General features: G+C 23.6%; 2 protein-coding genes and 1 long non-coding RNA gene across 7 annotated transcripts in view; 1 reads left to right on the forward strand and 2 right to left on the reverse strand.

Moving 5' to 3' along the window:
* LOC102674172 (zinc finger protein 431-like) overlaps positions 1-293 on the reverse strand; it is a 3230-nt gene extending 2937 nt beyond the window's left edge. Inside the window, exon 1 of the mRNA XM_006617610.2 lies at positions 1-293. The gene's annotated coding sequence lies outside the window, so the exon portion shown is untranslated.
* Positions 294-3037: 2744 nt separating this feature from the next.
* LOC102673606 (chymotrypsin-like elastase family member 2A) lies at positions 3038-11599 on the reverse strand. Of its 5 annotated transcripts, none has more exons than XM_006617606.2 (5): positions 10939-11599; positions 4950-5199; positions 4309-4454; positions 3875-4146; positions 3038-3334 (listed from the first exon to the last, which is right to left on the reverse strand). In XM_006617606.2, exons 1-5 carry the CDS (start codon positions 11042-11044, stop codon positions 3152-3154), a joined length of 957 nt encoding a protein of 318 aa, XP_006617669.1. In that variant the 5' UTR covers positions 11045-11599; the 3' UTR covers positions 3038-3151. The 5 variants fall into 5 exon arrangements, with proteins under 5 accessions (XP_006617669.1, XP_006617670.1, XP_006617668.1 ...); XM_006617607.2 differs by having other exon boundaries at positions 4950-5196; positions 10939-11598; XM_006617605.2 differs by lacking the exon at positions 10939-11599 and adding an exon at positions 5633-6365 and having other exon boundaries at positions 4950-5214.
* On the forward strand, positions 5396-6346 carry LOC116185883. The gene is made up of 2 exons (XR_004150783.1): positions 5396-5765; positions 5863-6346. It is a non-coding gene; the product is annotated as an uncharacterized LOC116185883 (long non-coding RNA).
* Positions 11600-16128: the final 4529 nt, after the last annotated feature.

Here is a 16128-nt window from a genome sequence, read left to right on the forward strand (position 1 = left end):
ATCGAATGGAATTCGTTGAGATGTTTCTTCCTTTCTCTTAATGCTTACTCCTCTCTTTCTTTCTTTCTTTCTCTTTTTTGCCACGAGAGCTTCTCTCACTCGTGCAAATGATTTTCGTGGGCAGAGCGCGCGCTCGTGTATACCGTGTGTATAGCGTGGATGATTCCTCAGACGTGGACGAAACGAATCACTCGACTTACTCACTTTCCTCGCCACGATGAAAGTGTGCTACTACTGATCAGGAACGCGCACTCTCCCTGTTCGTTTCACGGACGCGGTTCCACGCGCATGTCAATTCTGCCTGGCTGTTAAACATTGTTGGATGAGGATATCATCATGATGTTGCATATATCTCTAGTAGACTTTTTATTATTTCTTAATTAACGATTGTATTTGGATTGAATAATTTAAAAAAGAGGAGGATTCGAGTTGGATTTAGATTAAATCTAAGATAGTTATGAGATTAAAATTTGAATTAGTTAAATAAATTAGATTTAACTTAAATTTAAGTTAAGTATCAGATATATATAGATTACATTTAAGTTTAGAAAATATGGATTTAATTTTTATAAATTTTATAGATTTTATTAAAAAGAATTTTATATTATAAAATAAAAATAATGCGTTGGTGTAAAATATTAGATTGTGTATGGATAGAATTGTAATTTTTATATGGATTAACATTTAGTTTCTATTAATTTAGCTTAGTGTTCCTTTTATAGAGTGTAATTTAAATAAAAATAAAGTTTATTGGAAAATAAAACATAGGAGGATTGAATTAAAAAATTGTTGCAAAAATTTATTGTACTAAGAAAAGGAAGAATATGAATATAGTTATATGATTGATTACGATGAAAACAAATATGTAAACCTATCTTTTCTTTTAGATTGAATCATTGTTCATTGTATGCGTATACATAGAGATGTGTGTGCATATATTCTATGTAAGCATATACTATACTTAGAAACAGAGTAAGGGTTGAATTGATAATCATTTTTGCAAAAGAATTTCTATGAGCATATTTTGTCGATAATAACTAAAATCATAATATAATATCTTTAATTATTTATATTATATTATTTATATTATTATACAATATAAAAACAATATAACAATATAAAGAAATTTAACAAATTTATTAATATATTTATTATTCTTATTTTCCCTCGTTATATTATAGATAATTATAAATAACAGTCAATAATATCGAGTCAAATAATAGGATGAAAATATTATTAAGGAATTTCATATTAAAGGACACACCTTTTCAACTTCCCCTGAGATTACGCCAAGTTTAATCAGCTAATAGCGCAGGTGAAAGTAATTATACTCAAAAAAGCAATTCAGAAGAAAAATGACATTACATTATGTAAAGCAACTCATGATTTTTATTATTTCCACATAAAAATGATATTACAAGATATAAGAAAAATGTCAGCTTTATTATTATTTATAAATAAAATATATTTATAAAAAACAAAATTAATAAAAAAAATTTAAATGAAATGTAATGTATGATTTAATTAGATTCTTGTTACAATACAAAACACGCAAACTGACAACAATAGCTGTGTATAATTGCATTATGTTAGACTTCTAATGTAATTAATAGTTACTAATTAATGCAAATGGATATGGTCTAATCGATTAGATAAATTTTATTCATGGTCAATGATTATTATATTCTTTTCATTTTTATAGTTCTTTTTCTTATTTTTAAAAATTTATGGAAGTAGTATGTAACTATATTTTGTAATTAGTCATAAGTGCATAGAATAACAATGTTTATGAAACTTGTTCATTGAAGTTTATTTGTTGTTCTAGATGGAGAAGTTTGTTCCTGCTAGCTTGCTTGAACCTGATGTATGATAATACAGCTTTTATACTTAAAATTTAATTTCCTTAATAACTTTATAATTCACAGATTCTTACATATCCTTACTTTACTTTGATATGTATAATATATTATTATATTTTTTAAAATCATTTTATTCATCATAAATCTAATTCAATATTCTCATCCGTGATATCCAAGAATAATATCTTTATAAATTGATTTAATTTCCATTATTCATAAAACCAACATGTATGTATTTTTAAAAACTTTTAAATTTGTTTTCCATTTTTCAAACGAGAAAAGAAATAAAAATAATTAAAAAAATAATCGCTAATTAATTTTAATTTACAGACATATAAGAATAAATCGATGAACACATGACACTTGAACATGATATATGCAATTTTGCATAACAGAAACACAGTGAATAAGCAGTTCTGCAAACGAAACTTGATCAGAGGATCCTTTCGTATGTTAAGTGGGTCGTATTAAGCTAATTAATGGATGCACCTCAGCGTAATTTGTGTACTCTCTGCTTCTCTTAGTTACCACAATGTACGCATTCCCTGTAGATCGATACTTCTAATTTCATCGACTGAAGAGGGACAAAGGTGGATGAGATAGGAAGAGGAAATGCAATCGCCTCCCCATGTCATACGCACAATCACGAGGTTGCGTAACGTTGAATCCACGACGTTCAGAAAGGGTGAAACAACTTCAGATTACCTTCTTCTGCACGAGAGTCATATAAATGCAGATGTTGGTATTCCCAACATCGGTATCGTTTCGATACATGTACACATGGTGTGCCTAGATGGATATCTTAGCCCCTGGCAAATGGTTTTTCTTTGGAACTTGCTAGCGGTTACGCTTTCATTTCTATACACGCACACGTATGTAGTTACGTACATGTATGTATTTGCTCTATTTCTTATTGGAATATCGAGGTTTTATGGTTTTCAATTGTACGAATATCTTTTTTGAAATTGTTTCGAAATTGGAAAGAAACTTGAATCGATAAGAAAATAATGTTAATGTGTAGAATATTTAGAATGAAAGGAAAGTGGGATATATAATGAGAAATTTAGGTTGGTGAAAATTTAGAATTAATTATGGAACGTTAAAATTAATATCAGATTCGTTTAAAATATATTTCAAAGATCAAAGCAAACTTTTGTTCTAAAATTAATTATATATTGAAACATACAAAAATGTGTATATTTATATCAATATATACAATGATTCTACTTCGCATTAATATTTACATAAATATTATCTACATTTCAAGGTACACGTGAGTTATAACACGTTGATTAAAAAAGTTGCGTATCATCATCATTGCTCATAGTATTTCTTATCCATTTAACATAATACTGAATCTTAGTGTAGACGTCAGGATATCCTGGCCTGGCACATCCTGATCCAAAAGAAGTGACGCCTGCCAGTTGCCATACACCGTCTGCGCGACGGCATTGTAATGGTCCTCCAGAATCGCCCTGAACAATATTTGCTCTTTAAAATTTGATATATTACTTTAAACGCTTAATAAATTTAGAAAAATATTGATAACGACATTATTAAAAGACTAAATTACTAAAGATATTTAAAATATACTTATTACATTATTATAAATATATAATTTTAATAATATTCAATTATAAAAATATTTACAATCTAGTATACTTCGCGAAATATTGAAATTAAAATTTAATAAGAAAGAGATTTAATTTAATGGGGAGATTTGTTAATAAATATCAATCTTGAACAAATTGAAATGAATAATCCATCATTTCATCTCGAGCATGGAGATCAAATTGTGTGTGATTATTGAGGAATAATGCAAAAATTTCAATCTAGTTGAGTAGATTTTAATGATACAATGATGCGACATAAAAACGTGTCATAAATTTAAACAAATGGAAACATTTTTGAATGAATAGAAATAAACAGAATAAAATTTGTATTCTATTGAAAAGATTTTAAGTTTCAATTATAACTTAGATTCAATTAATTTAAAATAAAAATATATTGTTTACCACACAACTTCCGGTCGAGCCATCAGTGTGACCCGCACAAAGATGGCCATTCCGAAGCGATACCGATTTCCCATAAGCTTTCGTGCATTTTTCAAGATCTAGTAATGGCACTGAGGCTTCTAAAAGTGCAGTGGAAAGTGACTGAGAGGGACCATATTGACCCCAGCCAGAAGCGACGCAATATCTGTTCCCAAGCTTCTCTTCCGGTTCCGGTAAACATATTGTTCGTACTACTTTAGATAAAGGGGCTGGTCTAGCTAGCTTCATCAATGCTAGAAACAATATTTCCTTATTAATTTATCTTTCCTCCTATTTTTTAAACTATTTAGAAAAAATATGATAATTATAAAATTATAATATTTAAAAGAAATTACTGTTTTACTTCGAATATTTCAAATTTTTCTTATATGTACGTTAAAATGATTTACATATACCGATATCGTGTAAATAATTGTTAAATCTTTCATGGAGAATCACTCGTTCAACAGGTAGCCTTGCCGAGCCACGTCCACCGGAGTTTAATTCCCATTCCCCGACGACTGCCGTCCATAGTGCACCAATTGGTAAATTGAAAAGCTCGCTGTAAGTAAATATTGGAGTTTATAGGCGATTCAAAGGTAAAAAAAAAAAAAAAAAATATACATATATATATTTTAGTTTAGCAACGAGATTTTATTGTTTTGCTTACACGATATTTCATTTTAATTTTAACTCTTTTCTTCCAACACTTGTATCAAGGTAGAAAAAAAAATAAAACTATTCATTATTTTGCATCTTAAAATATATATTAATATAAAATTTATACATTGTGTTTTAAAGATTAAAAAATTGATAAGACAAAAATTCTAACAGATTATTTACAAGATTATTATTTGTAAGATTAATTTCTACATGAAATAAATAAGAAATATCATTGTTAAAATATTTTTTTCAATTATTAATTTTCTTTATAATTTCATTGAAATTTTCCAATGTTTAATTAATTTTTATTCGTTTCAAATTTTCCAAGTCATTCTATATACTGATAATCTCTCATTACTAAATTCGTAGAAATCCAATAAAAAGTGAAACCCACTTATGAATACAATGAGCAGCTGTGACGACCCAAGTAGGCTCGATGAGAACACCACCGCACCAATGACCGATAAATCCTAACTTTGGATGAAGGAGTTGGAGAGACACCTGCCAAGGCCAAGAGCCTCGTTTGCTCGGCTTCCCGTTGAATATTCGACCCGTTGTTGTCCTCACGTTCTTCTCCTCGCCCAGTGAAGAGGAATTGACGTTCTTCGCTGACAGAATCGCACGTGGCTCTCTATGCGACGCTGCTGGACATCCGCAAGCTGTTATTGAAAAACTCATGTTTTCCACCTAGTTGACTTTCGTGCATAGCCAACTGATACATGGATCAAATGCGTATAAATTGAATGATTTTATGATTTATACAAGAGATCAAAGAAATTAAGAAAAATAATTAAGATTAAAAAGAATTAGAAATCGTATTGAATTGATATAAATAAGTATAACTTAAGAAATCTTCTGTTTTAGAATTGAAAGAAATTATTATTTAAAATAATCTTTTATTTATGAAAAAAACAGATCTTTTATCAATGGTAATATCAATGTTCATGAAAGATCTTAGCACAAAAAGAAGGAAAATAAAAAATTTATGTAATTCACAGATATAGATGTGTAAATATATTATATACATATATACGTGAGCAATATTTTTATGCAAAAATATTTAAGTGATGCACTTACAGAAGTGATTTTCCTGTACGATTCTCAAAATTGCGCAATTAACCTCCATAAAAATGAATAAAAGTATCGCTAGTCCACCGCGAAAATTCATTTCCAACAAGGAAAGTGCACCAACTGTCTTCTTCGACCCCCCGTATATTTTATTTTTTCATGCTCTTCATATTCTTCTTCTTTAATTGCCACAATATATAATTCAATTTTTATATTTAATTGATTGATTCAATTTTCAGGTGACATCATATCTGTATTAAATAGACACACACACATTGAGAGTAAATAAATGAAGAAAAGATGTTTCATACTATATTTAACGAAGATGTAAGAGAAGTAGCAAGAGCACGAGTAATCCTTGCGGTGGATCGATCACTGGAACGAGTAAATCCTTCGAAGGAACTTACTTAGAAGAAAGTGATCGTTAACGATTGCCATCGAAGAAGGGGAATATATTTGCGATCACGACGAACGAGTGGAAACTGGCAGCTCTTAAACAGACGAATATCGCTCTCACTAACGAAAGTTACCTCTCTGGTATCACTGTGCCTCTTCCTCGCTCTTTTCATACCAATTAGAAACATTCGTCTCGCTCGGATGCGATTATGAATCCGTGTATCTTTATAATGTTTTATAAATCCAATTAAAATGATCTTTCGATCAATAGGATATTGATTCCCTTTTTGATATTTTTATATTTTGTTTACAATTTTATTTTTCGTTGACTAATTTCATCAAAAAAATGTACAGAAATTTTAGACAAGAATTTTGATTTTCTTTAAATTCTTTAAAAGACAAACAGAAAGATTATACAGATATAAAAACTGATTTATCATTTGAAATTAATGAGAATTAATTCTACTTTTATATATTTTTCATTAACGAGTAAACATATTCCAAATTAAATTATATGAAGTTAGTTTAGATTTAATTGTTCAGATTTTAATTAATTTGATACTTAATTAAGAAATTTTATTTTTACTTAAATATAGTACTTTAAATATAGTATTTAGGATTTAAAAAAATTAGGAATTTTTATGTTTATTTGGGATTTCAATATTTTAAAAATACGAAAATATATCTAATTTTTTTTTTCAAATTTCAAACTAAGACATTTTCATAACAAATTATAGATTTAGAAATTCATTTCGCGTTCTTAAGATATTCAACGATATATTTTTCTTTCAGTTCGCAATATATAATCCATTATGAATCATTTAGTCGTAGTTTTTCATAATTATGCATCATCATAAAATTAGAGGAATAAATATTTTGTTTAGTCCAACGTTGAATTATTTGATACAGCAATCTAATTATTAGTAGACCTATTAATCATTCTTTCGAGAAACGGATTCTTGTTGAGAAACATAAATGCATATACAGGTTGTCAATTTCACTACTATAATGAGAATGTTAGTGGTATTAAGTTGTAAACTAGAAGACGTTTCAAAATTTTTATCCATTTTCAAAAATTATATTAATTTATTAATTAGATTATTAATTAATTTCATTAATTAAAAATCAGCAATTTTACGATTTTAGATCTTAAGATTAATTTTTTCTCTTTCAAAATTTAGACATAAAATTAATAGAATTAATAGATTTATACAATTCAAATTTAGATATTTTTAAAACAATTTTCTTAGATTAAAAGATAAATTTTAGTGATTTTTCAAATATTTATTTAAATTATAAATGATTTGAATATGAAAAATTATCTTTTTTCTTCTTTTTTTAAATGACGTAGTTTTTGTGATCGAATAAGTTTTGAATTTTATTTTAATTACGAATTGAAAAAATTAAGATCTAAAATAATGAAACTCCATTCTTTTTGAAACAACCTGTAGGGTTACTCTTATCGAGGCCATTTTCATGGAGCAAGGAAAGTGAGGAGGAATGCAGAGTGATGTTAAGATAACTATTTTCAACTTGAATGCATTTATTAGTCTTTTTTTCATGAGAAAAATTTTTCAATTATTAATAATTCATTTAAAAACAATTTTTTAATATTATAAATTACAAGATTAGAATAAAGTTTTAAAAAATATTATAATATAAATCATAGTTGGAATAAAATAAAAAGAATGTAAACATTTCCTTTTACTTTCTTTGGAATTCAAAAGAAAGAGCAAAGTCATTTCTCATAAATTTTCTGCTGTCATTCAAATTTTCTATGGCTCAATTAATTATTTCATATTAATATCATGAAATTTTGCATTTGTAATACGTTCAGAAGTAATACTTTTATAGATTGTAAATTGTGAAAGTGAAGATAGTAAAATCGATGAAAGCGATTCTTTTGTTTTTTCAAAGCAATTTAAACATGACCCTAATTTATATGTTTCACATTCAATTTGAAATTCTCTCGTGCAGATCATTCAAATGAACTGTTTTCATTCTTTAATATATTTTTTCCAGAATGAATATCAATAAATACCAAAGAATATATTTTTTTCCGTTTTTGTTTCCAATATACATATAATATTTATAAAAACTGATATCTATTTTCACTCATTAATTACAATGGAGAAAGTTCTAAAAATTGTTTTCTGATGTTATTAAAGAACATAATTCATGCACCATTTACTACACTTGCATACTACATTATATACTTTTCAATTTTTATTATCAATTATTTATCATATAATTTAATTATTATAAAATTTTTTAATTAAAAAATTTATTAATATAATTCCCTTTTTAAAATATAGTTAAATTTAAAAAGTTATAAGTGAATCTACATTTGTATATATTTAAAAATAATGTAATAATTAGAAAAGGGGTATATTTACTAAAGCAAGAGAATACTTTGATATCAGATATATATTTTAATTAATTTTAATATTGAATTACAATATATACATATATATATTATATATGTATATATCAATTTGAAATTCTCTTGTAGATTATATATATAATATAATACATATATTTATTTATTTATTATTTTTTTTCATTATTACAATCGATTGCTTTTTCTTATCATTCCAGTCAATATAGATTAATGTAACATTTGAATTTACAATAATATATCGCATAAGCAAATTAGCCTAATTAATATAGCGTGTGTTTTAGATTAATCAGATTCGTAAATCGTTACAATATATGTGTAGAATAAGCATGCTGAATGTGTAAGAAGACGGAATAGATTAATTCCATTTAGGAGATAAAAATTACTACAAAGTATCTTATAAAATTTAATTGACGATACAGTGATATATAGTCAATCAGCATGTTTTTTCTTAAGCAAAGAATGTTATAACAATGTTGGACGATTACAGATTCATACTTTCTATTTGAGAAAATAAAAAACAAAAATAATTCCCAAGAATCAATTGGCTTTAACTTTAAAAAAAGTTAAAAATGTATGTATGTCGAAAATATTTTTATAAAATCAATTAACGACGTTCGATAAAACGTTCTGTTTTTGAATCTGACAATATTTAAAAATTATTATTCATTATTATTATTAGTTAAAAATCATTATTTTATGATATGGTAAACATTTAATATTTTTTTAAATCATATTCGAAAGATGGAGCTCAAAAGAATCCAAATTTACATATATTCAATTTTATTGAGAAACAACGAATAATTCAAAACTTTTTTCTATCAATTATATTGTGTTGTACAATTATATTGCATAGTATACAATTGATTAATGGGTGGATAAAAACACGAATGTATTTACAATATATTCGAAATATTTACATGTCAAAAAGTTTAACAAACAGTTTTTCATGATTTTAATCCTTGTTGATTATCCTTGACGATTAATGATAATATAGCATTATAAGAAAACGTTCACGACTCGAACTTCTGTATAAACAACAAGATAACCTCAAAAGAATAAAGTACTACAAAAAAATATGAAATTCAAAGATTATTTTTTTTATATATTTTCAGTCAGAAGTGAAAGCTTTTTAAATTTGAAATGCAACGTTTTCCTTTATACGATTGCTTTTTAAAACTGTTCTTTATTGTCTAATTATTGTTTCGTTTCGCACTATGCCCCAATAATTAATTCTTTTATCTTTCTCAAGGATTAAAAACATAAAAAGACAATTAGTATCAGATATAATGTAAAACTAGACATTTTCGAAAAACCATAATTCATTATATTGCAATTTTTAATTTTTCGTCTTTGTTATTTTTTCCCATTTTTTGTTTATATATTATATATGTTTATTAGGAAATCGTTATTATTAATAATATATAAAGGTAACGAAATGAAGGAACATTGTTTAACGATATTGTTTCGATTATCTTAAAAATATATGTATTCTTTACATCAAATATTTTTTCATTATGAATCTCGTTCATATGTTATATATTCATATATGAATTTTTCTGATCGTTTTTAAACATAAAATTCATTCGAATCTCATCATATTTAATTATACATAGTTACATAAATATCGATCAAAAAGAGGTGCAAAATTTATCACAATAGTTATAAAGAATTATTATTACGTTTCATAAAATAAATATATTGTTTAAAACAATAATTAAGTAAATATATTTTTAAACAAAGAATGAATTAAACTCTGAAAATGAAAAATAGTTATGTTTGAGCTTCATGAACTTAAATATAACGAATATAAGAAAATATTTATTTATTATTTCTTCTCGTGAAATATTTTGAGTAAATTTATAATTTTATTGCTTATATAAGTCAATATTTTAAAAAAGTTTTGAGCTTGTAATTAAATGCATGATAATGAAAAATGATTGATATTTTATGAATCATTTGTAATTGTTTTGAACGATATATAATGAAACATTGTCATCAACGAAGTATTATGCATTTGCTTATAAATATAATATATTCAGGCTCAATTATTTATATGATTTTGACGGACATATATGAGCAATTTGTGTTTCCATAATGAGAAATAAGTATAAGAACCTTTGGTACCTTAAAAAATGAATATCATTATAACTTCTTTAAGACTACAGAATCTGTTTATTAAAAAGAAAAAAATAATAAACAGATCATTTTAAAATGTTTTCAATACTTTCGTACTTTCTTCTTTTAGTTTAAGTAAAAAAAAAAAAAAAAAAAATTGTACTCAAATAAGCTTATATATGCTTACGAATGATGCACAAAATACATTGAGCAAATTTAATTTTATATCGCATATAGATAACAATTGTTATAATAAACCATGGCGATTTTAATATTGGATACATAATCATTTATTTAAGATATATTTTTCGTAAAAGAAATACAGCGAGATATTGAAAAACGTATGTTAGCGATTAATACATAAAAAAAAGTTATTCAATATATTTTTTTAATACATACTTACATTTTACTTTCGTTAATTTTGTACTATTCAAGATTATACAATTCAGATTTTCATTAAAATATGTTATTATGATTGTAACCTCGTTGTATTTCTTCATTCGATTCATCGCTCGTATCGATGTCTTATTGTTAAAATCTTAAAAGCTTGAGAATATTTAATAGCAAAGTTAACATTAACATGGTAGAATATATGTAATTTGCTATAAGAAAAAATGAGAAGGGAAGATTGTTTCTGAAAATTTTTTAAACAATTTGATATTTATCGAATAATTAAATTTATAACCAAATATTTTATAGAAATATATATATATATATATATATATATATACACAATATCATTATCGATAAATCGCAAACGTGTTCGTTACTTGATCGTTCCAATTATCGATTGTTTACATAAGGCTTAATTTACACAATAGCACCTTTTTTAATTCACTTTTTTTCATGGATATCATTTTAACTTGTTGGGCAATGTTAAAAAATTCAATTTATTAATTTTTGTCTAAATGAATCAATAATCTAATACTAGCAATCAATATTACCAATTATGACAGTGTTACCATCATACAGATAGTTTTCACAGAGATTAAATTTTTCTAAAGTTTAAATATTACTAAAATATTTAATATTTAATAACAATAATATTTAATAACAAATTCTGTATAAATGAATAATAAATTTATTATTTTTAAATAAAATTAATTAATATCACTGTTATTATCAAATTCGATTTAGAAATTAAAAATTCAATTCCTTTAGAAACAATCAATTATTTCTTAAATTCAGTAATAAATTTAATATTTTTAAATAGACATTGCATCACTATTTATATTGGATTTTATATTAACAATTCATTATACGCTCGTCTATATTTACTGATTCTAGAATAAAATAAGTAAACAAGCGTTTATTTTCTTGTGATACAGTCTTAAATTTGCCTCGTTTTGTTCGCGTTTTAAAACGAACATTCATTTAGTAAATATACAATTTTTATACATATAATTAGGCATATTCATTTGTTTATCGTTTACATTTTTGTTATTTTTATGTTAGATGATAAATATTATGTTTTGCTTATTAGTTGCAGATATATATATGTTAACACGGATTGGCTTTCGTTTCTAGAACTTAATTATCCGCGTGATATGATTCATTTTATTTGTTCATATTTTTGTTTTTTTATTCTTTCTATTTTGGTTTTAAGTGGTCCGTAAATTTTGTGTTTGACGCAATAGGTAGTGCGTGATAAGGCCCTAAATATACATTCAAAAAATTCATAAAAATGTTTCGGCAGTAATGACGATAGACGCGTGCGAATCGCTCAATGAGATTTTGCATTTATATCATTTATATCATATAATTATGAGAAAATCGCAAACATGTCTAAATCAGTAGTATAACAAATTCCAAGAATTTATTGTACTTTGTTCTCATTATTGCAGTGAAAGAATACTAATTATGGTAATTTATATGAATGATTTGTTTTTTGCTTAATATTATTGTGTTAATATTAATGATAAACAGGGTTAGAAAATATTAAAATACGGTTTCTTGCAAAAATTTGTTGATTTTCTGTTTCTTAGCAATAGTATGCACGAAAGTGGAAATAAAATTGTGCAAAGGAATTTCATGAACTATTTGATATGAACAATTCTATTCGATAAATAAAATACTGATATAAAAAAAAACATAAGTACATATAAGTTCTTGTAAAGAATGTGATCAATAATTATTTTGGCAATTTACAGTACAAATTTTTAATAGTATTCAAACATATTATTTTATTAGATATTTTTTATTAAATATTGATTTAATTTGATTGATTTAATACGATTTCGCTATATTTCTAAATAGATTATATATCTTAAAAAGCAAGAATTTAATATAGAACAATATTAATTCATATCTAAATTATTTTAATGTTCATTCTCATGTATGCAATTGTGTCTATATATTGGAATGATAATATGTTCGAGGACGGTTTTCTTTCATATATATCATCAAAATCAAATATTTTCTAATATAACATATATATATAACATAATGTATTAATAATATTAATATTTAAATCTTTGTTAAACATAAAAGTTTAACAATGATTTGATTTCTTTTATTTTCAAACGCTATTCGCACGTGCCTAAAAGATAATAAAGCTGCATATTATGTCACATTTATCGTAATCGTTAGGGAACTATTTATACTAAAAATCGATCTCGTTTTCGGATCTGAAAAGATCTTTCGGCTTCAATTTACCGAAACGAAATCGTACTTAAAGCCAATATAGTATTTTTCGTAAATTTATAATTATGTGATTTATTTTTATGCTAAGTATATTTGATTAAGCATACGCCGCTTTAATTCCCTTCGGTGTATTTTTTAATCATTGATATTACATATACTTGATTGAAAAATGTTATTTCTTATTCTTTAAAAAACATTACATTAGTATCAATATGTATATGTGTGTATATGTATACATTGAGAATTTCAATAACCAAGTTTCACCTAATTTTTCGACTAAATCTTTGAACACAATTGGTATTGAATTTTTGTTCTCTTATTATTTTTTTTTTTTTTTGAATATGTTTACAGTATATAATTTTTTTCAATGCTAAGAATATTAACATTATAAAATAATATCAATAAAAAATATAAAACGTACTTTCTTTTTTATATTTTTCAAAAAAGAAAAAGAAAAAAAATTTTTGATTGATAAAACTAGGTGAAACTGCATTATTGATTTTTATCGTTGTTAAAATAATATTTGATTTCATTACATGGTCATATATATTCATGTATATACATGAATATATATATATGTATACATACATAGAGAGTATGTCAAAATAAGTGTCGTTTAAAATAATTATTCTGCAACAAAAAAAATATAACTAAACTTTTTATTAATTTTTATTATTTTTTCTAAAAATATATTGTATTTTTATATAAAAATAAAAATAGAATTATATAATTTTATATCAATACTATGAAAATATAAAAAAAAACTATTTTTTAAAAAAAAAATATTTTAAATTTTTCTTGCAATTATAATAATGTAATTATAATAATTATATAATAATTAATGGAATGAATTGATTGAATATATAAATTAAATACTTATAAAAAAAATATTAATTATAATCATTTTAATTTTCAATATTTGCATATTAAAATTTAAATTATTTAAAAATTAATATATTTTCATATGTTTTCAATGATATATAATTTTATTTTTAATTTTATTATATTTTTCAAAATTTCTTTTTTACTTATTTATAATTATTTCATCCGGCACTTTTTTTGTAATTACACTCCATATATAGTTTCTCATAATTTTGTCAAGTACATTTTTTCGAATAAACGAAAGAATTAAAAAGTTGTGATTAATCTCATCGAATAGGATAAAGGACGAGAAAAACAATAAGTTTTCACGTTGTTATAATACATAATATCAAATAAATTGTGTGTATGTGCGCATAAAAAAATTGAAAAATACATAATTTAGAAAATGGAAGGAACTTGAATAATATTCGTATAATATTGTACTTGATTTAGATAAGTGGCAATTTTTTTCGGAACATATTTTTTTTTAAAAAGATTTTTTTGTTAGAAGTTTTATTAAAATAAACACGTATATATACAGTTTTTCCTCAAAAAATTGAGCGTATATTTATACCTTTTAAACTATTATTGTAAATTTAAAAAAATCAATTGTTATGCATAAATTGACAATCCAATGTAAAATGGCTAATAAGAAACAAAAAACTAATATTACAATGCAAAATTATATTTAAAAATTAAATCTTTATACAAAATAAGATAAGTAAGATAAAAAGTAGAATAAATTTTAATTTTACTATTAAAAAAAATTATATAAATTATATAAATTTCAATAAGAAGTAGTTCAAAATATATCTAGTTAAAAAACAAAAAAATTATTATCGAATTTTGATGAATGAATCATAAAGATTGTCATTGCCAATAAATTAAGATAAATCCAAGAAAAAATTTAATTTTTGGAAATTTCTTTACATAATAAAAAAGTATATTTAAATTAAAATTGCTTAAATAAAATAAATATATATATGTTATTTAAAAATTTTGTTATATATTATCTATTCATATATATAAATAAAATATTATTTTTGAACATGTCTGTATTTATATTCTTATTGATTTTTGTTATCATCATAAATGACGCTCAATTTTGCAAGTAATTATATGTTTAACCGCATACATCATAGAAATTTAATTAACAAATTTTAAAAATGAATAATAATTCCAATATTCAAACAGTCAAAGAAATCATACTTAACTAATGGTATAATTACAAACACATGTTAAATTCAAAACTGACTAATAATAATGTTTAAACTTCTAAATGTTCAAAAACTTCATAATCATTTATCTTTGAAATCATTTATAATATAAATAATAATTAAAATATTTATATATCAAAAATCATATTAGAAAGTTTTTATTATAAAATATCATACTAATAATTTAAAGAAATAATAATTTTCAAATATTTGAAATAATTGCCACATGTATTATGATAACTTAATTGATCCAATTATTAAATATTATAATATTAAGATAAATTATTATGCACATAAATATTATAATTAAAATTATTAATATTAACTGCATATAGATATGATAATATGTATAAAATCCTTTTAATTATTTTTAAAAAAAAGATTAAAAAATATACAACAATTTAATTACGGTAGCATTAATTAGCATTAATTATTTAGTTAAATAAGTTAATTACAATTGATTAAATTCCGCTAATTATATGTTTGCAATAAAATGTTAACAAATAATTAAGTTATAATATAAGTTATATATATACATAAAATTTATAATTACTATTTTTTATGAAGAAATAAACATTGAATGCTTTATAAAGCTTATTTTTAAATAAATTATAATAAACATGTATATTAAATATTATTATATAAATTTTTTCTAATATACAAATATGAATGATAAAAATCAAATATTTTTATAATTTTATACTTTAGCAATAAATTATTTAAAAATTGTATATGATGGATTAAAATTGATTAAAAATTGCTAATTCTAATGTAAACATTTAAGTATTCGAATTGAGATATGAACAAGCTTTAATATTTATATGTACAAATTCATGTGCATATATATATATATATATATATATATATACACA

Source organism: Apis dorsata, unplaced genomic scaffold (genome assembly GCF_000469605.1).
Source record: "Apis dorsata unplaced genomic scaffold, Apis dorsata 1.3 scaffold_317, whole genome shotgun sequence".
NCBI classification, from domain to species: Eukaryota; Metazoa; Arthropoda; class Insecta; order Hymenoptera; family Apidae; genus Apis; species Apis dorsata.

Coding starts and splice junctions, on each gene's coding strand:
- LOC102673606 (XM_006617606.2), bottom strand. CDS start 11,044: ATGAATCGAATGAAGAAATACAACGAGGTTACAATCATAATAACATAT. Junction 4,455..4,949: donor GCTGCTCATTGTATTCATAA/GTGGGTTTCACT, acceptor ATTTACTTACAG/CGAGCTTTTCAATTTACCAA. Junction 3,335..3,874: donor GCTCGACCGGAAGTTGTGTG/GTAAACAATATA, acceptor AATATTGTTCAG/GGCGATTCTGGAGGACCATT.